Source organism: Rousettus aegyptiacus, unplaced genomic scaffold, assembly GCF_014176215.1.
Source record: "Rousettus aegyptiacus isolate mRouAeg1 unplaced genomic scaffold, mRouAeg1.p scaffold_m13_p_8, whole genome shotgun sequence".
NCBI classification, from domain to species: Eukaryota; Metazoa; Chordata; class Mammalia; order Chiroptera; family Pteropodidae; genus Rousettus; species Rousettus aegyptiacus.
Window position 1 is genome coordinate 68,261,137 of NW_023416311.1, and position 22,263 is coordinate 68,283,399.

Below are 22,263 nucleotides of genomic sequence, written 5' to 3' on the forward strand. Positions count from 1 at the left end.
TTAACAAGCTTCATGTATGGGATTCTAGTACACTCCATTATAAGATGAACTTTATATTAAATAATAAGGCCATTCATTATGGCATTGTTTGTAACTTCCATCCATTAATCCACAGTGAAAAGGATTTCACTTAGGAATATTCCCTCTGTTGCTCAGGACCTCATTTTTGGTTCTCACATGGTTAATCTCAAGACAATGTGGATAAGGCTCAGTCAACAGTAAACTGCCTTCGGTACCAAAGAAGTACTTGGAATCCTGCAAATTGTCAATGACAGTTGTAAGGCCCTTGCTGTCCTTGTTGAAAAGACACACATTCTCAGTTTTCTTGGGGGATGGTGGAGAAGGGACCCCTGTATCCTGCTTCCCTGTCAGGGTCCATCAGTGAGAGTTGTTTGTACAAGCACTGTGATTTGCCTTCTGCTCTAGACAATTCCACTTCACTGGCCAGGCTCTATTAGCTCTAAGAAGTAAAAAATGATTTTATTCAGCATTTGGTTCAGCACCACATGAGAATGTCATTTTCTGATGGTAATAAGGGAGGGGACTACTCAGAAAACAAAGCACAATAATCAAGGTACCAACATTCTGAATATATTTATTAACATTTGTATTTACAGATGGAAAATCTTCTCCATGTTACAGAGTTTTGCTAAAAACAAGTTGCTGCAAATCAATAAATAATAGTTACAATTATTACCTACTGTAAACAGAATAATAAGCAGAAAATAAATAAACAGATGCAACTATTTTGGTATACACAGGCATCCAATTGTTTAATGGTTTTCTGTTATAAAACTGATAGGAATGCTACCATTTTTTTTTGTAGTATTTTCCATTGAAATATATTTTTTAATTGCACACTGCTTTACACTTTTCTTACCAGTTCAGTACTCTAGCATAGCAAAGGATTACAGAAAACTGGTTTTCTACCAAAGGAGGTCTTATTTTCTGCTATGTGGTCATTTATGTATTACAAATGGAAAAAAAGCAAGATAAAAACTAATGTGCGTGTGTGTGTGCATGTGTGTATGCGCATGTGTGTGTGTGTGTGTGTGTGTGTGTGTAAGAGACAGACAGGGGTAGGAGGAGATGTGGGCTCTAGGCTGTGCACATTGACTGTTATGAAAGGATTTTAACTAGTTGGTCATCAAAATCATGTATAATATCCATTAAAAACTCATTGGATTGGTTATTTAAAGAGTAGACAAACAGAACTCCGGGATACTGTTTCCATTTGGATTTTCCAGTTCATATGGTTCCAACTGACGGTAATCAAAAGTCACTCGATTTATGTGTTTTCCGCTGGAGACCATGCGCACCACTGTGTTGTCACAGCCAATTTTCATTTGGGCTATAATTCATGGAAAAAGTGGAAAAGTTTCCCAGCAGGTTAGAAACCACACAGTCAAACCATTAATGTAGACAAGATGATTTAAACACAGAGAAAGTAAGGGGATGTATCTTCCTCTCACGGACTCAAACCATGCATCTGCCATCAGGTGAAACATTTTTGTTCTCATTTTTATTGTAATATATAATTAATTGTAGAATTATGAAATTGAACTCAGCCTTTCTCCTCAGGTGCAAGAACGCTGTTAGCCAAACAAATCTGGCTGCATACAGACAAGATGTGTCCTTGCACTTTTCATATTCTACATGCAAGGCTCTGAGGGTAACGGTAGCTGTCTCTTCACATCTTTGCTCTAGTTCAGCATTCTCGGGGGGGGGGGGGGGCAGTACTGGCCCCTAGGGACAGGCTAGAAATTTGCAGAAGTTTTTGGCTGTCATAATACATAGGGGTGCAAGTGTCGTTTAGTGGGCAAGATTAGAGGATAGAGTGTACTGCTAGATATATATGTAGACAAAAAAAAATCACCTGTTTATTACTTTCTGAGCTATAATATACTATATATAATGTATTTACTATATATAGTATAATGTGTAATAATATATATAATAATTCTGTCTTACATATATACAAAAATCATTTGCATGGTTTGTATATACTACATGGAATATATTTGTTTTTGTTTTATTATCCATTTGCACGTCTTCTGTCTTATTTTTTTTCTGTGCTTCATATATAGAATGGCTTTTGACATCCTTACTTCTCTTAAATCCAATTTTATTCATTATTTGTATAAGCTTCTGCCAACATTTACGTATCTTCTAGTGCAGATGTGCCGAAGCAGGTATATACTTAACTCATATTATTTTTATTAAAAATTACTTTTATTTTATTCCTTTAAACCTCAAGCTGGTTCCTGAGGCAAGATTTATCTGCCCTATAGTAATCATTTCTGCCATTTTAATTTTCTCTATTTTCTCCTCTCTTTGTCTTTGTAAGGCCTTAATTCTGAGAAACACTAGCATTGTTATAAAGTTGATACTTTACAAACATGTGCCTGGGTTTAAATAAAGTAAAACAGCCAGAGAGATTTATGTATTGAGGTAAAAGTCAATTTGGAAACATAATAAACATAAACTCTATGATTATCTTAACATAAGCACCAGGGAGTCTGGGCTATGCTTCTACAAGATCCAAATTTAGTTTTTCTTAAATGATTTGGAAGGTCATCTTTTTTCTGACCTTACTCTGAACTTTAATCTGTATAACATGCCTTACTTCCTTTAGTTAAAATATGTATTATTTATTTTTTGACATAATTCCTAATAACATTCAATTCAAAGGTCAGAGACTCTAGTAGTTCTTCATTATATGAACAACTTAAAAGAGACTCATGGAAACATGGTGAATGAACAAATAAAAGTAAAGTCTAAAATTAACCAATGAGTATAGAATTCAAGCCTTCAAATTATCTTAAGACTAGTTTCAATTACCTAGATAATTGAGGCAAAGTGAGTTTTTTGCACTTATTCTTACCTTTTCACCTAATTCAAGCCATACAATTCAAGCACCAAAATTATTCTAGCTTTAATTATCCAAATTTTAAAACATGAATGTTCTTAGCCCTTAATGTAATCTTTTTACCCATCTCAAATGTATCTCCTCACAAGTGCCTAATGGCATGGAAGGATCCAGTGCCTCAGAGAACACAGGCAAAAGGCAAGAGAAGCCACATGCATTGACAACTCAAGTGTTAATTATCATAAAATATTTCCTGAGTTTTCAACAAAGTGAGTTTTTAGAAACCTCTTGCCTTTACCTCGATTAGAAATCTTGCCCTGGGCCCAGTCCTGCCTTAAATCTCATCTGAAGTTCTTTCATACAAGTGTTTCTGAGGAACGGTGGAATACATATTGAGCCTTAATGTTTACCTGTGCATATTAACTCTATTCTAATCAAAAGGATGTCTAATTTGCAGCTTCATTACCTAGTTGGTTAATGACCTGTGTATACAAGAGAGGAAGGGGGGCTATGATAAAAATTTGTCATGCGATTAAAGACTGTTGTACTACCTCTCCTGTTTTAATTTTGTCTATTTAAAGATAATCTCTGATTCCTGCATCTAAACTACAGATATGGGAGTGGTGCTAATAGAAATGTCTAATGCAATCTTCTGTTTCCCCCTTGGAGTTTGTTAATTAATTTGGTCATGAGGTCAGCGATTCTCACCCCTTCCCTGGACCCCACAGCAGTCTTACAGAGGCTGGTTTTGCTGCTAGTAGTTGGGGACATTCAGCAGTTCTGAGAATTTCTAATAAAGCATGCCACTTTCGAATTTATTTACTAAGTATTACATACACACACACACACACACACACACAAAAGTTTAGATGATACTTCATTATTATACCATTACTAATTGATGATATATCTCCTATGTGAACCATAGTTTTAGTAAACAAACCCTTTAGTATCTAGCAGATGAAAGCAGGGACCTTCAAGAAGGTGGAAAGAGCACACAACAAAAAAGCTTTGTCATTTTCATAGTTTTACTTACAGCCAATCTTAAACATGTATCCTTGTTACTTCACAGGTTTCTCTCCCAAAGTCAGTAATGCATTTTAGATACTGTACATAGGCTCAAATGTAAGATCCTCACACTGGCTCAATGTGTAAAATTGAAGGTTTTGTGTGTGTATGTGTGTGGAAGTTGCTTTCCCATGTACAAAAAAAATAAGATGTTTAACTTAAGGAAATAATCTTGATAGGCACATAAATAATAATCAAAGAGACATCTCACCAGGGCCATGAAAGGGATAGCAGAGATCAGCTAAAGGCATCATCTTGGAAGGGTCCAATCCAGTTCCTCCCAGCAGCTCCACAAAGTCTCCTTTCCCCCCACACCCTGCTGAGGGTTTCTGAGAGAATCAAGCAACAAGGAAAGATATGTAAACCAATTATAGAAGAGAAACCATTTGACAAATGGCAAGCTGGTAAATTCATCAACCAGCCTTAGACTTCCTGGCAGTGCCACTTAATTCAGCATCCAGGATTCTAGAAATTAAAAGACACTTAAAAGAAAAAATAATAAGAAGACGTGCTTTTCTAAATCAGTTGAGTAATCATTTTTAAAATGTGTTTGTATTTCTTTATAAGCTCCAGGACTGGAATGATAAAATGGGAATCTGTAAACTCCATATAAGATATATAAAAATTGAATCTGAAAATGCTTTGCTTTTTAAATCATTTGGACATACATACGAAATTATTTGAATTTCTTAATACATGCAGTTAGAGTTTTTACGAATAGGGCTTTCACATCAGTTTTTCCTTCAACACACGTCTTTTCCTCTTCTTTATAAAGAAATTTTTCTGCTGCTGAGACAATCCTTATAATTTCTGCTGATAAGGATTTAGATTAGTTACAAGAATTTCAAAGAAAGAAGAGAACCCTATTTGGGGGCTCGAGTTAGCTAGAGTTATCACTGTGTTTATCTTTCTAGCTAACATTTATTTCGAACTACTCAAAACAAGAATCTAGTCTAAAACTTTATATGATTCCTTGTAACCACCCTTTTCTGCTGCCCTTCATCCTTTCCACACTGTCTCATCCACAGCAATTCATGTGTCACTTTCCCACACAAACAAAGGAACCCCTCTTAGTCCCAAATGTTGCCCTTTGGGACACCCATCCCCTGTAATCAAGGCTGGCCTCATGTGGATGCCCCCTGTGCTGCCGCACAGGGCCCACGCTTACAAGGGCCAAGTCTTGGAATTCTTAATAATTTTTAAAAAGGGTTCCCACATTTTTATTTTCTACTGTCCCCCACAAATGATACGGCTGTATTTTTCTGTGGTCTTCTTCTTTATTAAGGCATGGAGACCTAGTGGAGTATGGTAAGTTGCTCAGAAGATAACCACATAGACCTTGGTACATAAGGACCCAGATCTAAAATAGAGAATGTTAAATAAACAAATGCACACATGTAAACATTTAGAAGACATTGAAATACAACTAAAACTGAACAATAACTTAGAAAATATTATAACAGTAACTAGCTAATGAAAGTGAGCAGGTGGGGACACATTTTTAAAGCACACAATATGTTTGGTTCTCTGCTACACATTTGTGCATAATTTCATCAAATGATGAAATAGAGGGTTAATTAGCCCCACTGTGTACAGGGCTTATGTTCTTGTATGAAGAGTTGAATAAGCCATTTAGGGTGAAGGAAAAAAACTTGTCTTTTTCATGAGTAGAGAATGTCCAGGGGGAGCACCTCTTAGGACTAAATTTTCCACTTGGTTCTATAAGTTCTAAATTTCAGCAGAAAGTGGTGAAGGGGAAAAGGCAGGCTCAGGAGAGAGAAATGGGGAATAAAGGAGATAGGAGAAGCAGAAGCCAAAATGAGAACAAAACAAAGAAACAAGGAAGTTGAATAGACCTATTTCTTGATGTTCGATGACTTTTCTCCCTTTTTCCCAAACCTCTCAGCTATTCTTATAACCAATGGCAGAAACTGAGTTGTATAGGGACCTTTCTGGGGTTCAGCTCAAGTGATTCCTTAGATTTCTTTGTTGAGGTTGTATCTCCCTAGACTAAGCCACCATCGTTTCTTGTCTAGACTATGACAATGGCCCCCCAGGTACACATTTTGCACACCTTAGGCCCCTACAGTCCATTTACCACATGGAAGCCAGAATGGCCTTTGGATAAATCTATTTCTCCCCTCTTTGATTTTGTTAGTTAATTTTGTCATGACATCAGCAATTCCCAATTACCTTCACCCCACCTGAGCATAAACAAATGGGTTATGTCACTTTCCTGCCTGAAGTCCTTCAGTGGTTTCCCACCGCGCTTAGAATAAACTCGAACTCCTTAATAAGACCTGTTGAGCTCTCCGCACCCTGGCCCTGCCCATCTCCCTGATGCTCTCTCATATCGCTCCCCATCTACTTTTCCTTCTTGCCATTTTTGGAACCCAGCAAGCCCATTCCTGCCTCTGAGCCTCTGCACTACTATTCTCTCTGTTCCTGGCTCTTTCTGAGGCTGTTGGCTCCCTCTTATCTATCACTCAAGTCTCGCTTTAAATATCTCCTTCTCAGAATATTTCTTTCCTGATCACCTTATCTCAAGAAGCTCCCCGCCCTTACTTTTGCTCCCTTGTCCCAGTCACTATTACACCACTCCACTTCATTTTTTGTAAGGCACTCACCACTAGTTGAAGTACATTACATTTTTGCTATTTCATCCCATTAGAATGCAAGGTCCACATGAGCAGGATCTGTTTTATTCATTGCTAATTCTGAGCATCTATAATAGTGCCTTGCACATGGTAAGCACTCAAAAAATATTTTGTATGGGAATAGGTGCCTAGAACACTGCAGACTTCAATTTTTTTTTTCAGACTTTAAATTTTTTAAAGGGGAAACATTAAGATTACTCCTCAGAGCCAGTAATAACTAAAGCGTAGATCCCCCAATCTTCTACCATACATGCCATCTTCTATACTATCCATCGGGAAGGACATACAAACAATCTCAAGCTAATAAGACTATGCCAGAGACACCCACTAATCCTGGTCTTAATCAAAGAGTTATTCTTCCACTCGAGTCCAACTTAAAAAAAAAAAAATAGCACTGAATTTAGGACTTAAAGGAAATTAGACATACTCCTTTTCTCACTCCTGATCCTATTTATTTGGTTTTCCCTGAAAACTGTCTGATTAGGAACCATGACTATCTTTGATGCCAGAAAATACATGTGCTATCTTAACCTAGGCATATGAGAAAGTAAAAGGAAATGAGGATGACTCAGAGGGAAGAAGCTACCAGTGCAAGTAAATGTGATCAAACTTAGCATTAATTTTAAAATCCATACAGAATTTCATGGGAAAACAAGTTGATGGAGACTTTCAGCTAATAATTTGCTGCAAAATGTACTGAATTAAATGTAATACAAAAAAAAACTTCACTGTATTTTGCAATATAAAAATCCAATTTCATATTTTATGCCACATTTGGCATTTTTTCATAACACAGTCAATGAGATACTTTCTTCACGTCAAAAGAAAATTCCAATAATCAGAAAAACAGCTGTGTAGATGACTCACACTAAGTTCTGCTAGGAGAGAATTTTTTTAAATGCGGCAAGTACAAGAGAGTTCAATTGTAATTATATGCCACGAGTTTACCAACTGAAAACATTTCCTACATCTCAAGAAAACGATTCAGATTGGTACAAGGGACACCTGAGTATGCAACTTGCAGCATAACGGAAATAGAAGAGGGATTTAGTCAAAGCAGCAAAGGCACACACATTTGAGACTTAATAGTCAAACGGAAGCACATACTCCTCCAATTTACTAATATCCATGTTTACCCGGTATGATTACTTTTTCTCTGATAAAGCTGTGGCCTTAGTAAATGTTTTGGAAGCAAGTAAGGAACTCACCTTTAACTGCAGGCCATTGAAGTGTCCTAGGGTGAGATCGTATATTTTGATTGCCACAGGATAAATTATGGAGAAGCTGCAATTTCGATGCTGATGTGGAACTACCAGGGTGAACCTTCCATTTGGAGTCTGGGAAATGACATTGCAGGCTTTATAGAAAAACAAAATCACATTTTTCAGTACTCGATATGCTGAGTTTTTATAGAAATTTACCCTATCTTTATTCTAGGCTCCTATTAATGATCTAGGGCCTGTGGCCCTGAAGAGAGTACATATCACAAATGCAACGTGGAGACTGGAAGGAGTTGGGGAATAAAAATCACCAGTGATGTATGGACATTGTCAGAACGCCTTTGGCTGCAAGGGGCTGCCTTGTTGATAATAATCACAGACATAAATTAATAATCAACCAAACTATATGAACTGCAGGAAGTTCTAGGAGCACTTAAGTAAACTAGAGTCCAAGTTTAAGATGGGAGTCAGGAAGAATCAGGGCTTTAAAGAGTTTAAAGAAGTTTTAAACTTTTTAAATCCTAAAATCAAGGCTTTAAAGAGGCCGGAACTCAAACACTGTCTATCTGAAAACTTCATTCATAATTTATAGAGCCATATATGACTTTTTAAACAACAAAATCAATAAATAATAAAACAGTCACAAAATAGTCTGAGAAAAAATAGAAAGCAGGCTTACATCTAATAAATATTTGTTGGGTATTAAGTGGTAAGTCAATTAAAAGATAAATTTTAATGTTTAATTTACTCCCAAGAATTTCTGAAATTTTTGTCTCGTGTCTCAAGTCTATACTTAAATGTATTTTTCTAGCTATAAAACTAGTAGCATCAGAGTTTGCACCATTTTTTTTTTTTGACAATTATGGAAGAAAAATTTCTGATTAATCAGATTAGGTCAGAATTACCTCTTGCCTCTTTCCTATAATTTTAATTACACTTCATTTAAAAAAGAACTGAAATTCTTTGATGATTCTAGAAGGTTTCTAATTTATAACAAAATATGGGAAAAGTATTTCATTCTGTACTCCAGAATTATTCTGCTCCAGTCCTCAGAATCAGCCTTTTTTTCCTTTGTGGGGCAGAGAGGGAGGCTTCTTTCAAAAATTAAAGATCAGTAACTAAATTATTCTTTGGCAGATAAGTCCCCATTCTTTGATCACATGAAATGTTAATATTAACACTATAATATTATAATGTTGTATGCAACCAAAAACGAGTGCTATGTTTTTCTGATTAAAAAAGTTTTTTTCTTTTAATGTGGAAAAAACAAGCATTAATGAACTAAATTTTTAATTAATTAATTAATTATTAATTTATTTTTTATGTTGACTTTGGTTAATGAAATATAATAAGTTTCAGCTGTACACTTTATCAGTAAGGCATGTATATATTTACACTATGTGGATGAACTCATTTGATTAAGATAATGTGTTTTAGGCCTGGATTGTTCAGTTTTTTGGCATATTTGTGTGCTCCCATCAGAAATGAACTAAATTAGAGTTGGAGGACTCAGAATCAGATGACGTTGAGGTCTTCCGGTCCAACTCTCTGCCCAGGGCATGAAATCTGTCTACCGCATCCCAGATATGCAGTGTTTCAGCCTTTGCCTGAATATCTCTAAGACTGCAACTTCATATCTGCTCCCTCAAGCTTATCACAGATCAGTGGAATGACTTGGAGTGATTAAAGTTTGCCACTGAATGAATGCATTGTAGTGCCTTAGGAGATCAGACCAAAAGTTTGAAGAAAACTTAGAATTCTATTCACCATAAATTAGTATTCTACCTAGCCTGGGAAATAAATTAAAAACTGTGATTTGATTTTTATAATAATAAAAAATAGAAATATCCTTTAGGTCATTTCTAATTATAAAAGAATTTCCATTCATATCATTTCGTATCTCAAATTTCTTAAGTCTGTGCAATAGCACTATCTTTGAAAAGCATATTTGACAGACCCCTCCTTCCCCCACCCCCCAACACAAGAGTCCTCCTGCCTTTGGCCTGAGAAGACAGAGAGCCTACTCACGAAAGAGGTTGGGATCTGTAGTTACAGTTAATGTGAATCCATTTCCTGGTTCATGGACCCGGAAGAAGATCATGGCCACATTCTGGGAGGATCTGATGCTCCTTCTGCTAAGACCACTCTCACAAAAATCTATGTACCTCTCAGTTGTGGGGATTGGATGATCCTGGGAACTGGGGAACTTCTCCCCCTTGAGAATCCAACCATCAAATACCTTCCAACAAAAAACACAAACATAGATGATCACTTCCATCAACTGAAGTCACAAGTGTGTTGAAAAGGGAGGAAAGTTACCCAGCAATGGGACTTTAGTCACAAGTGAGGAACTGACACCCTACTTGCTTTCCATTTGTATATATTTTGGCCATGAGGGTGGTTTGCAAATAATATTATTAATTAATTATTGCTTTTTAAAAATAAACCTTAAAGTTTCCAAAGTAAGTAAACTTTATTTTATAATTTCAGCCACCTTGGTAAATGAAACTACAGGCAATATCTATTTTTATTTTGGTCATATTTTCCACACTTCCCACCTTCAGAAGAATTCCACAGAAGAATATTTGAGTTTCAGTTCCTCTCTTTCTTCTCCTCATTGAAATATGAACAAAATGTCTCAAAAAAACAAACAAAAGAAAAAAACAGAACAGCAACTTTACCTACCTGCTAATGGTTATATATGCTCCTCTTTTTTTTTTTCTTTCATTTTTTAAATTGTTATCGCATTAAAATATCAAAAACTACTTCCACACTTAGGTAACAATGGCTGGTATGTTGCTGAGGACTTTTTGCTTTCACTTGTTAAAGTTTGCAGTTGGATGAAAGGTCAGAGTCTATTGACATTACTCTTAAAATCACCACAGGTCACCGATTTAATCAGTCCAGCCTAGCTTGCATTAGCAAAGTTGCCAGCTACAAATTACTTTACCAAACTTAACACGTTGGACAGGTTCCAAAATAATTCTACTTTGAAAGTTTTAATCACAATCTTTTTAATTGGACTGCAAAACTCCGGCCATCCCCAGCCGACCTGTTGGACTCGTGGAGAATGACTGGGAGAGCGAATGTTATGAGGCTGGGGGCCTTGTCCTCCTATACCATCTCCCTCAGACTAGATCCTCTCAGTAACCCTCCCAGCAGCCTGTGCCCTTCTGCTCCAAAATCGGATCACCCAGGCATTGAAAACAGCGTCTGCGACCCTGGAACAGCTCCTCAGAGAGAGGCACCCGCAGGGGCGAGGTGGGCTCAGACCGCAGACGTGTGAAGCTGGCCTTTCTAACCAGCATCCTCCAGCTTCGTGGACCCAAGCGCTCGCGCTAGTTTGTATCATTTATCTGCCCCAGTGTTCAACCACGCTATTTCAAGTCTTTAGAAGGGTCCATCAGCAAGAGTGCACGCACAGAGGAGATTTCAAACCACTGCAACAACTGAAGCACCGGTCCTTCCGGATTGAGGCTAGATCTTGAAGTTGGGGGGAGGTTCCCTTCGCATGGGGGTCCTGGAGGGCACCTCCCACTCCAGCACCAGTGGAGCATCTAATTGTCACCAGCTCCCCAAGCTCGGCAGCCCCGCTGGGCGCAGCACCCGGACCCACTTCCCACCCCATACCCCACAGCTGGGGCTGCTCAGTGGGACACCTCACCTTCAGGAAGTCCCCACCCTGACAGTCGATGGAGACCAGGTCATAGTGGATGGTGATGAACTCCTCAGGCTCGCTGATGAAGAAGGCAGCGCAGTGCAGCTGCGGCCGGTCGGCGGTGAAGGTGAACTGGCCCTGGACGCTCAGCATGTCCAGGCACCCTGGGGGAGGGCAGCGGGGATGGGGTCTCAGGCTGCAGCCACGGCGGTGCTGGCCGCGGGCACCCCTTTCCGCACCCGCGGTTCCCAGGTCTGCATCGCCCCGCGCCCAGCTCCCAACATCCGCTGTGAGGCTCCCGCGTTCCAGGGCGCATCACTGCGTCTCGTTCCAATGTGCTTCCTCAGGACAGACCTTTAATGATGGGAATCCTAGCCAGCTCCTTCCAGGCGATGCCCGGGAGCCTCCTGCCCTCAGCTCAGAGCCCCGACCTCCCCACCTCCCCGCTGCCGCTGCCGGTGGCCCCAGCCCCGCAGCGCCGACTCACGCAGAGCGCGGCGGTAGAGCTGCTCCTCCGCCAGCTCCCGCTTCAGGTTGGCGCTGAAGAACTGGAAAGGGTCGTGGTCCGCGGCTTGCCGCAGCTGGCAAGGAAAACGGGCCAGTCAAGAAAAGTTCAAGGGGTGGGAAAGGGGACCAGGAGCAGGGCACTCTCCCTGCCCCACAGCAAAGAGATTAAAGTGACGGGCTCATTTCCGTCAGATCAGGGTATCCCCAGCGGCTGGAGCTAAGGAGGGAGAGGCAGGGAGGAAGGCTAGTCTTGGAGGAAAGCAAGGGAAATACCAGCGCAAAAGACAGGGAAGAGCTAACTCCAACAAAGGCAAGAACCCAGGCAGTCTGCCCACCCCCAAGACTGGACACTCACAGCACCGGAAGGTGTGATGGGTCAGTTCGGGGATCGCTCACCTCTAGGTACCGGCTTTCCCCTCTTAGAGCCACCAGACAGATCAGAATGAAGTGACATTGAAGTTTGAAGGAAGGAGACATGCTGGCCTTGCCTCTGCAGTTATTGTGTTCTGATCCCGAGGTCTCGGGCTTTGCTTCCACGCCTTCCCCCAAGCTGAGAGCTGGAATCTGGTAGGGTCCCTTAGCTGGGTCTCTTTTATAAAGCAGCAAGGAGAGAAGGCTCTCTGCCCCTTAACTGATCTGAGCTCAGTAACCATGGGTTACCCTGTCTCAGTGACAACGCACGTGGTGATGACGAGGGTCTAGCTTTCAGCCCCAAATTTTCAGAGCAGTCCAGCATCATTCACCAAGAATGATTTCAGGCTCTTAAAACTTAGTGAACTAAAGTATGGGAGACAGAATGAGGCAGAGGTAGAGAATAATGGAAGGCATTTTACTTGACCTGCCAAATGCTGAACTATCCTTTTCTGTGGTTATTCAGGGGTTTCTAGTCTTGCAAAGCAAAGTGACATTACATACATGCATAAAATACCCAAACACATATGACCTTATCATGCAGCCTTGTCACATAACCTTGGATGGACTTGTGCTGGAAATCGTCAGAAAATATAATTTCACACAATTGCTCATGCCTCTCGGTAAGAAACTTGAGGCGTTTTCAGCTCGAAAGAGAAGCTGAACAGAAGTTGAATTCTGATTTTACAGAGTATTGCAGTAATGTAATTTAAGCTTTCTTTCTGTCCCTTAATCTTTGCTTTATCCTGGTCCAGTTTCTTGTAAGCAATTCCTTGATGGGAAGCTAACTCGGGTGTCTGTGGACTTCTGGATTTTAGCTGAGTTCTGCCACTTAGCCTAAATGTATACACGATGGACATACGGTAGGGGCTGATAACTGCAGCCATGACCTTAGTATCCATCTGAACCACGTGAAATCATTCCATTTCATGTTTTCAAATACCGGGATTATTTTAATACTTTGGTAGAAAGAACTGCCCAGAAGCTTTATTATAGCTCTTCGTCAGCAAACTTCCAGAGCTAAACAAATGACTTAGAGATCCAGAAATAAGTTAAGTATAAGCTTATCTTTGCTAATTAGACAAAAAGAGAACTGCTTCTCCTTTATGTTTGAAATTGTGGGAAATATGGGGACACACCGCTTTTGGCTTTCCTACCCCTTTCCAATCTATAGGTTAAGCAAGGCAGCTACAAATCCTGAACACTTCGTGTTGTTTATCTCTGCCGGACAGAAAACATGGCACTACTGTAGCTTTCATTGTTATTAAAATTATCACAAATAATGAGCCCATAATAAAGAATTTTAATGCAAAGAAATGGTTAGATTTTTAGTTTGTAAATACTCAAAATTGAGCAACCATTCCCTTAGAGGTGTCAGAACTTAATATTTTCATATTTAAGACAATTCTGATTTCCAAAGGGGCTACCACTTAGTTTTTTAAACAGGAGGCCTTCCTACCGTAGTCCTTCTGTGTAAACAGTATCAGACCACAGAGAGCATGAGAGGGAAGGTCACCTAAAGGTCATGAACACTGGCCACCATGTCCTTCTCCCCTTCCTAGGACTGTTTAGATGTCTGAATTTTAGAGAGGGTGTAAAGAAACCTGAGAGGGATAAAAGGGGAGGAAAGTAAATGATTTAATACCAACTTGCTTGGCCACAAACACTCCAAGCCAACTACAGGTCTGTCTCCAGTTGTGCTTGGGGGGAAGCTCAGGCACACTCATCACAAATGCCACAGGCCCAGTCTCCTTTCCCAACAACCTAGCCATGGCCTTGGCTGGCTCCTAGAACAAAGCCCAGCACTCAGCTTAGATACCCCTGCTTGTCCCAATTGGGGACCTGGCTTTATTAGCATCACCACAGAGATGTTTTTCTCCAATCTGCTAGCTAGGTGCTTCCTCCCTTTCTCTCTCAATCTCATGCATGTACTCACTCTCTCTCTCTCTCTCTCACACACACACACACACACACACACACACACACACACACACAGAGAAGAATCACATACGAGAAAAGCTGGGGTGAAGGAGGGCAAGCATAACCATTTTTACATAACAACCCACAAATAATAGCAAATAAATGTACTTCATTCCGCCAAATTCTCTGTGGGGAAATTAGCGTGTGATTTTCACCAGGTTGGCAAATGTCTACTAAAGTCAATGGAAAGTGTGTTAAGTTTGTTGTGAGGAGGTTTTTGTTTTTGTTTTGTTTTTTAATTAAGGGTAACTAAAGGATGGAAACTAGAACCTATGGGCGGGAACTAAAAGGTAGACTTGGAGGACAAAGAGAAACCAGGTAGCCGTTCTCCATAAGGAAATGTATGAAAAAATGGGTTAGAGCAATAGAAGTATTATTTGGATTAGACAGGAAAAAAACTTTCTGGACAATAAGTAGGTCTATGTTTAAGCACTGAAGATACATTATTTTCATGGACTGATTTAGTCATCCAAACAAGTTGACTGGGCATTTTGAAATACATTCTTAGTAAACTCAGCGTCATCAGTCTGCTGGTTGGAATGATATATATGTCCTCCTCCGTTCTCTGCACAAGTTTTAGTTTCTCTCCGTATTTTAGAGACAACTTCTCCAATCCTGATGTTAAGACAATCTCTGATCACTGTTTTTAGAACTTAAACTATTATTAGATAGGGTTAAGACTTTCTTTTTGTCAGGTAGGATGAAGATTTTTTCTTTCACAAAGTCCCAGAGCAAATTGTCTCCTGTGTTAAGCCTGAAGGTCTAGGTGGCCACACAATATAGAGCCATATTATATTCCCAAATATTGTGGAGGATGGCAGAGGCAGATTTTTCATTTTTGCTGCGATTAAAGAGACTTACACAGACAAGTTCTGATTAGCATGCAGAGGGACTCTGTAATCACCCGCATGGCCTGTGAAATGATTGTGACAGCCAAATGTAGGCTTATGGAGTCTGCCACGGCTTATGCACTGAGGTATCAGAAACAGCGAAGAGGACTACATAATCCCAGATCTCTTTCTATTGGAGGGTTGGTCCCAAGACCCCTTTAAGTATTTCCTATCTGTAATAGGAAATGTTTTCTTTTGTCATTCACTTCAACAGAGAATACTGCCAATCCATGCTTTAGAAGAAACTTGGGGAACCAGTATAAACCAGCCTTTGAATAAAACTCTCAGATGTCAGTGATTTTCAACCTGAATGCATTATTTTCTTTTCTTATGGTTAAGATGACCAGCAGTCTTAAACATTAGAATTTGGGGGGTTACAAGTGATTTGTACCAAATTTGAATTTAAATAAAAAGGGAAATTATTATCAGGACACAGAGATGTCTTGAAGAATGCATGGGCAATAAACAAGAAGCAGAGAGGCTCGGATGCTGGTTCCCAGTCTCTCTCTCTCTGTCTCAGGCACCTTCCTCCAGTGTTTGCAGTCTCTGTGGCTGTAAACCAGCCATCAACAATTCCTAAGCCCTAAATGTTACAACTTGACAATTGAAAATACCCTGAACCAATGTTTTCATAATCCCTAGTCCACAAAATTTTGTGGGAAAAGGCTCAGAGGCCAAGGGCTACGATCTTGTCATAACATGACTGTTCCCATGACAGCCATTTGGATGTTGAAGGGAGAAGTAATTTCCAGAAAAGGGAATGATGGATTTACAAAATAATGGGTATCTTCGAAAGAATAAAAACAAAGAAAACAAAACTGTGGTTCAATGACCTCTTTGATCATGAGTTTTCTCACCTATAAAATGTGGTCAACACTGGGAATTATTGCAGGAATTCAGTATTATACTTGCCTTACTTAGAGAATAGCCTTAAATAGTAGCTATTATTAAATTATACCAATCATGCATGTCTTTATCACTAGAGCTTGTCTTCTAATGAGAATTTTATAAGAGTGCTTGCATAGGATATGTTTTTCATATAATTATTAAATTAAAATATATGGCTTCCTATTAGAACATTAACAGGCTTTAAAAGCCATGGTTAGAAAAAGAGAGAACTAAGTTTAAATATAATTACAAAACTGCATTTCAAAAGACTAGCTAGGAATGGATTCCATTAAAGTTTATATACTATAATGGATAGTGGCTTAGCTGCATCAGAAAGAAAAGCTGAAATGTAGAAAGCTGTAGAATTGAGAAGATTAAGGGAAAGGGAAAGCTGAAGTTATAAAGCAGAAACAGAGGTAATTAGGAACTGCCCGAAGAGATTCTGTATCGAAGATTGTTGAATGACATCACCTGTTCAAGCTTGGGGACACTGGGAATAAGAAAGCGATAACTTGTCAAGACTTCCAAGCAGTGATGTTGTGAGGCAATAAGAGAGATTAAAAGATCTGCCCAGATTATCACAATGAGTCAGAAACAAAGTCTAGACTAAAAAGACTCTTCTCTATCCAGTCGGGTAATCAATCCTTCTTCAAAGACAGCAGTCCGGGAAATCAACTTGAAAAATTATATTTTAAGTTTTAAAAATTACTAGACTAGCAGCAAAAAGTGAGATAGCACTGGCCAAAGCAAGACACTGGCAGATCAATAACTGCAAAGAAGATTGGAGATTGTTCATATTTGTGCAATGGCTTTCTTGACTTTGGAATGACATTGTTATCTCGACTTCCTTCATGCTTACTCTAAAATATGCCATGACTAATATCTAGCCAGTAGATTATAATGAAATGCCATTTAATAATACTTCACTGCCCGTATCAAAGGGAAAAGTACAGCTAGGTCCAGAGCCGTTGGTGTGTTTATCATTAGGTAGTGGTGACGTGCATTGGCATGTAACATCAGTCTCTTCTCTGACGGAAGAGAAATGAAGTGTAGAGTCTCATTCTTTAGTGCCTTAGAATAGATTTAAAGGAGAAAAGTCTGTCAGTTGTGTGGAGTGACACAAAAATCTCTAAATAATGAAAACAGTAAGCAAAAATGCAAGCTAGGTAGTGGTTAGCTATCCTTGTGCCTTCTTAGCTCACTTTCGTGGGACCCCTGCCAGAGGCCAGCCTGTTTCCCCCTCAGCCAATCCTTCCTTCCTACCTTCCATCTCCCTTCCATCCTTTCTCCCCTCCCTTCCTTCCTCCTTCTCTTCCTTCCTCCCTCCCTCCTTTTCTTCTTTCCTTCCTTCTATCCTTCCTTCCTTCCTTCCTTCCATTCCTTCTTCTTCCTCCTCCCTTGCTTTCTTCCTTCCACAAACTCTGAGTGACAGATTGAGCTGTTCTATACTCATAGTATTTTATATATACAGCTGAATAGCCTTTATCATATTTTATCATAACTTTTAACATGTCTGTCTTCAACCCTAAATGCAAACTCCTGGAACTCTGGCCCATCCATCTGTATCCTTGGCATCTAGCACACACGCCCAGCACTCCTGGGTGGTACCTAAAAGCAAACTGAAAAGAAGAGCTTCTGCTCCTCCCACTTAGATATAAATTAGAGAACTGTCACCACTAAAATGTTAGCTGGCAACATCTGAAGATGTGGCACCAGCCAGGTAATGGGAGTCCAATGGTAAAACCTAAGGAAAGGCAAGGCAAGAGGTGCTAAAACAGATCCTGGAGTCAGTTCTAGAAGACCACAGCACTGGGTAGTGAGAAAGGTGAGAGGGAGCTGGAGGGACAGGGCTAGGACTCAGGTGGGGCAATCAGGGCACTTGCCTGGGACAAGGAGATACCACCTGGACAGAGAAAGGAGGGGTCACTGGGGGCCATCCAGCTCTAGAGGCCATTGTATCTCTAAGGTCCTGCAGTCATTTTAAAATTCACTTGCAAATTATTTGACACTCTTCTCACAAAAGAGTAGAGTTTAATTCTTTTCCTTAGAATATGGCCCAATTTAGGGCATGCTTCTAATAATTTAGGAAAGTGATGCTGATTTCTGAGGCTAAGTTAGAAAAAGCAAAATGCCTTTGGTGCCCTGAGCTACCATGTAATAAGTCCAGCTACTACAAAGTTGCTGGAGAGACCACATAAAAATAAATAGAGATGAAGAAGTAGACAGGGTAAAGGGGGTCAAATATATGGAGGTTGGGGGAGAGTAAAGTGAGTAACCGGGATCAAATATATGGTAGCTGAATGAAACTGGACTTTGAGTGGTAATCACACAATAGAATATATAGATGTCAAATGATAATGTACACCTGAAAATTATATAATTGTATTAACCAGGGTTACCCCCAATGAACTTAATAAAAAATAAATAAAAGAATCCATTGAGCTGGTGCCAGCATCAATAAACGCTGCTTCTTGCTTAAAATAATTAATTGTTTGATTAATTAATTAAAATAAAATAATAAATAAACAAAAATAAATGGAGATGTCTGGGACTGCCAGCTGTTTCAGTTCCCAGATGTTTTGATAATCTCAGCCTGGGTACCAGACATATGAATGAAGAAACCTTTGAGATGACCCCAGTTCCCAGCCATCAGCTGACTGCAACATCATGAGAGACCCCAACCCAGAACCACTCCTCTGAATATGTCTCAACTACCCAACCCGCAGGAAATGTGAGAGATAATAAATGCAGTTCTAAGTCACTAAGTTTTGGAGTAATGTGTTATACAGGAATAGATAACTAATACAAGCCTGCCTTAGTCCGTTTGGGCTGCTATACTAGAATACCACAGATAGTGGGGCTTATAAACAATAGAAATTTATTTCTTATAATTCCAGAGGCTGGAAGTCCAAGATCAAGGTACTAACAGATTCAGTGTCTGGTGAGGAGGACTCCTTTCCTGGTTCATAGGCAGCCTTCTTCTTCCTTTGTCCACTCATGGTGGGAGGGGCAAAGAGCCCTCTGGGACCTCCCCTTGAGGGCTCCACCCTCATGACCTAATCAACTCTCGAAGGCCCCACCTCCAAATACCATCACAATGGGGATTAGAGTTCTGTATATGAATTTGAGGGGGACACATTCAGTCTATGGCAAGGCCTTTTCCATTTCTAATCTACATTCTCAAGGTCCCTGGGGTACCCCAGTTGTATGATAGCCTTCATCTGTGAAGCCCTCGAGCTGAATCTCCATCTTTAAGGCATGCCCAGAACGGCTTCTAGACAGTCAACATCTGTAAAACCAAGTTTGCTGATGCCAAGCTCAGCTTGTGGGGCATAGTTAGTAGCTGGAGAATGGATATTAGTCAGCCCTGGAGAAATTGAACCCCATGCCTCAGCCTTGAAATCAGCATGCCCTCACCAGCTGCTTATTGAAATTATTTATAAAAGATCGATAAGCATTGCTCCCTTTTAAATCATGACATTTTCCTATTTTAAATTATTACTTCTGTGCAAACAGAACAAGATTCTTCTAAGGCATTTATAGAGGGGGAGGCCATCTAATATTGAAAAAATCAGTTTTTTTGACAATATAATAATTATATTGTAGTTGCCATTCATGTTTTAAAATCTCATGGTATAAAAACCAAACTGAACACTAAGCATTTTTAGGGTTAAAAAGTAAACCTCCAGAGCCAACTGAAAGAGATATCAATGGCTCAAACTGGAACAATTTGAACAACAAAATAAAGTATGAATAGATTACAACTCAGTGTATGAAATAAATTTCCATTTTTATATAAATGATTGAATAAATTAATAAATGGGGAGAAAAGACAAATCTCTCACACAGAAGAATCCCAAATAGTTTGTGTAGATGTGCTGCTATTAAGGATAGGGAGCATAACTCCCCACTTCTTAAAAATGGGCTACCCGTAGTGACTTCTTCTCAAAGAGTACAGTACAAGAAGGGAGTGGAGGGAAAGCAACTTTACAGTGGAGAAACCTGGCACACACTATCTCAGCTGATTCAAAGTCAACATCAACAGTCATAAACCACATTGCTAGCATGTACCCATGATATGATGTAACGAAAATAGCACTTTGCCTCTGTGTTCTTCCTCTTATAAACCTATAACCCAGTCTAATCATGAGTAAAATATCAGAAAAATTCCAATAGAGGGGCATCCTATAATATACCTGAGCAGTATTCCTCAAAACTGTCAAGGTCATCAAAAACAAAGAAAGTCTGAAAAACTGTCACAACTAAAAAGAGTCAAAGGAGAGATGGCAACTAAATGTAATGTGGTATTGTGGATGGAAGGGATCCTGGAACAGAAAAGGGACATTAGGTAAAAACTAAGAAAATTTGAATAAATTATAGACTTTAGTTAGTAATAATTTATCAATATTTATGACAAAGATACCATACTAATGTCAGATGTTAATAAGGGAAACTGTGTAAGATATATGGGAACCTGTACTATTCGTTCAATTTTTCTGTAAATCCAAGTGTTCTTTAAAAAAATCTATTAATGATTAAATAAAGTCTCTTAAAAAAAATAAGCATACATATATGGGCTTTTAAGTATCAAAATGTATCTGATGTTTGCCAGGCAGGACCCAAAGGAGTTTCATCTCCAGAATTTTTCAGGCCTTCCCTTCCAGTTCTTAAAGGATTGTCTCTGGACTCTAGCTACACTTAATTATGCCTTGTTTTTTCTTCAGCCTCCATTTCTCCTATAGCTTTCACCTCCATCGTGCTGAAGAAACACCCCTCACTTAGGTCACTCCCAGTTTTTACATCTACTAATCACTTCTATTGTTCCTTGACTTCTCTGCATTATATGACACTTTCTCCTTTTCTTCTTTTTTGAAATTGTTCTTTTGGTTTTAGGTAAACTTGATTTTTTTAAGAGTCAGACATACACTAATTTTGAACACACTGAAAAAATGACAACAATTTTTTATACTTTTTTCACCATTTATATTATACACATATATATTTGTAGCACCAAATTCAACAGTTGACTTTGTATCTTAAATACTAGAAGGACAAACTAAAAAAAAAAAAAAAAAGCTAAAAAAATTTTTTCCTGTTAAAATCTTTCTCTCTCTAAATCTGAAATACATGATTCTAAAGAAGCAAATCATTTGTAATAGTCTGAGAGATAAAATAATTTGGATTTAAAGTTATTGGCTATGTTTTAGGGAGGCAGTAGGATATGGGAGACAAAGATACATATCCCAAGATTTTCCTTACAGAAATAAAATTATAGAGTGACGTCAGAAACATGGCAGAGTGACAAACATCCTCATACTTCTCCCCTTAAAACAACAATAAGCTGAACATCTAAAACTCAACAAAAAATACCCAAACTGCACACCAGCACTTCGGAGTGTGGGATCTGCTCATAAGAATTACCACAGGGATCCAAGAGGCATAGACACCGCCTACTAGAAACCAAAAGAAAAACACCTTCTTTGCAACAGGCTAAACAGAGACCTTTATATAATAAATATTTCGGGGGTGAGGGGGAGGGGGTTGGGAGAGTGGAGCAGAAAACACTTCCATTAATGCCCAGGGGGAGAAATAGTCCATTAAACACCATGAACAACCAAGGTGACAAGGCAGCTCAGAAAGAAAGAGAAAAATCTCCAGAAAATAAGCTTATAGACATAGAAATATGCTACTTAAATGACAGAGAATTTACGATGGTACTTCTGCAAAAACTCAGTGAATTCTGAAACGAGTCATATCAATAATTTCAGGAATTGAAAAAAAAAACAACTAAATGAGCAGAGCAAGGAGATTGAAACCCTCAAAAAGAACCAAATAGAACTTCTAGAGATAAAAAACACACTGCAAGAGTCGAAAAATGAAATAGCAAGCTTGGGAAGTAGAGTCAACCAAAAGGAGAAAAGACTCAGTACTATCGAAGATAGAAATCTAGAAATAAATCAGAAGGAAGAAGAGGGAAAGCAAAGAATGAAAAATAATGAGAAAGGAATACAAGAACTAGCTGATACCACCAGGAAAGGAAACATAAGAATAATTGACAGTCTGGAAAGGAAGGAAAAGGAGCAGAGATTAAAAAACATTTTCAGACAATTGGTTG

At 39.1% G+C, this 22,263-nt stretch overlaps 1 protein-coding gene across 3 annotated transcripts in view; it reads right to left on the bottom strand.

Moving 5' to 3' along the window:
• Positions 1 to 569: 569 nt before the first annotated feature.
• Positions 570 to 22,263, bottom strand: part of LOC107501533 (corticotropin releasing hormone binding protein) — an 88,740-nt gene continuing 67,046 nt past the window's right edge. For 2 of the 3 annotated variants that reach the window (XM_036225609.1, XM_036225608.1), the window contains 6 exons: positions 11,960 to 12,053; positions 11,479 to 11,636; positions 9,843 to 10,053; positions 7,803 to 7,951; positions 4,149 to 4,266; positions 570 to 1,351 (listed from right to left, as the gene is read on the bottom strand). In XM_036225609.1, the coding sequence (XP_036081502.1) occupies positions 1,194 to 1,351; positions 4,149 to 4,266; positions 7,803 to 7,951; positions 9,843 to 10,053; positions 11,479 to 11,625 (783 nt within the window). In that variant the 5' untranslated portion in view covers positions 11,626 to 11,636; positions 11,960 to 12,053 and the 3' untranslated portion in view covers positions 570 to 1,193. Of the gene's footprint in view, positions 1,352 to 4,148; positions 4,267 to 7,802; positions 7,952 to 9,842; positions 10,054 to 11,478; positions 11,637 to 11,959; positions 12,054 to 12,375; positions 14,360 to 22,263 lie in introns of those variants that run through there. The other variant, XM_016127780.2, reaches the window with a different exon arrangement.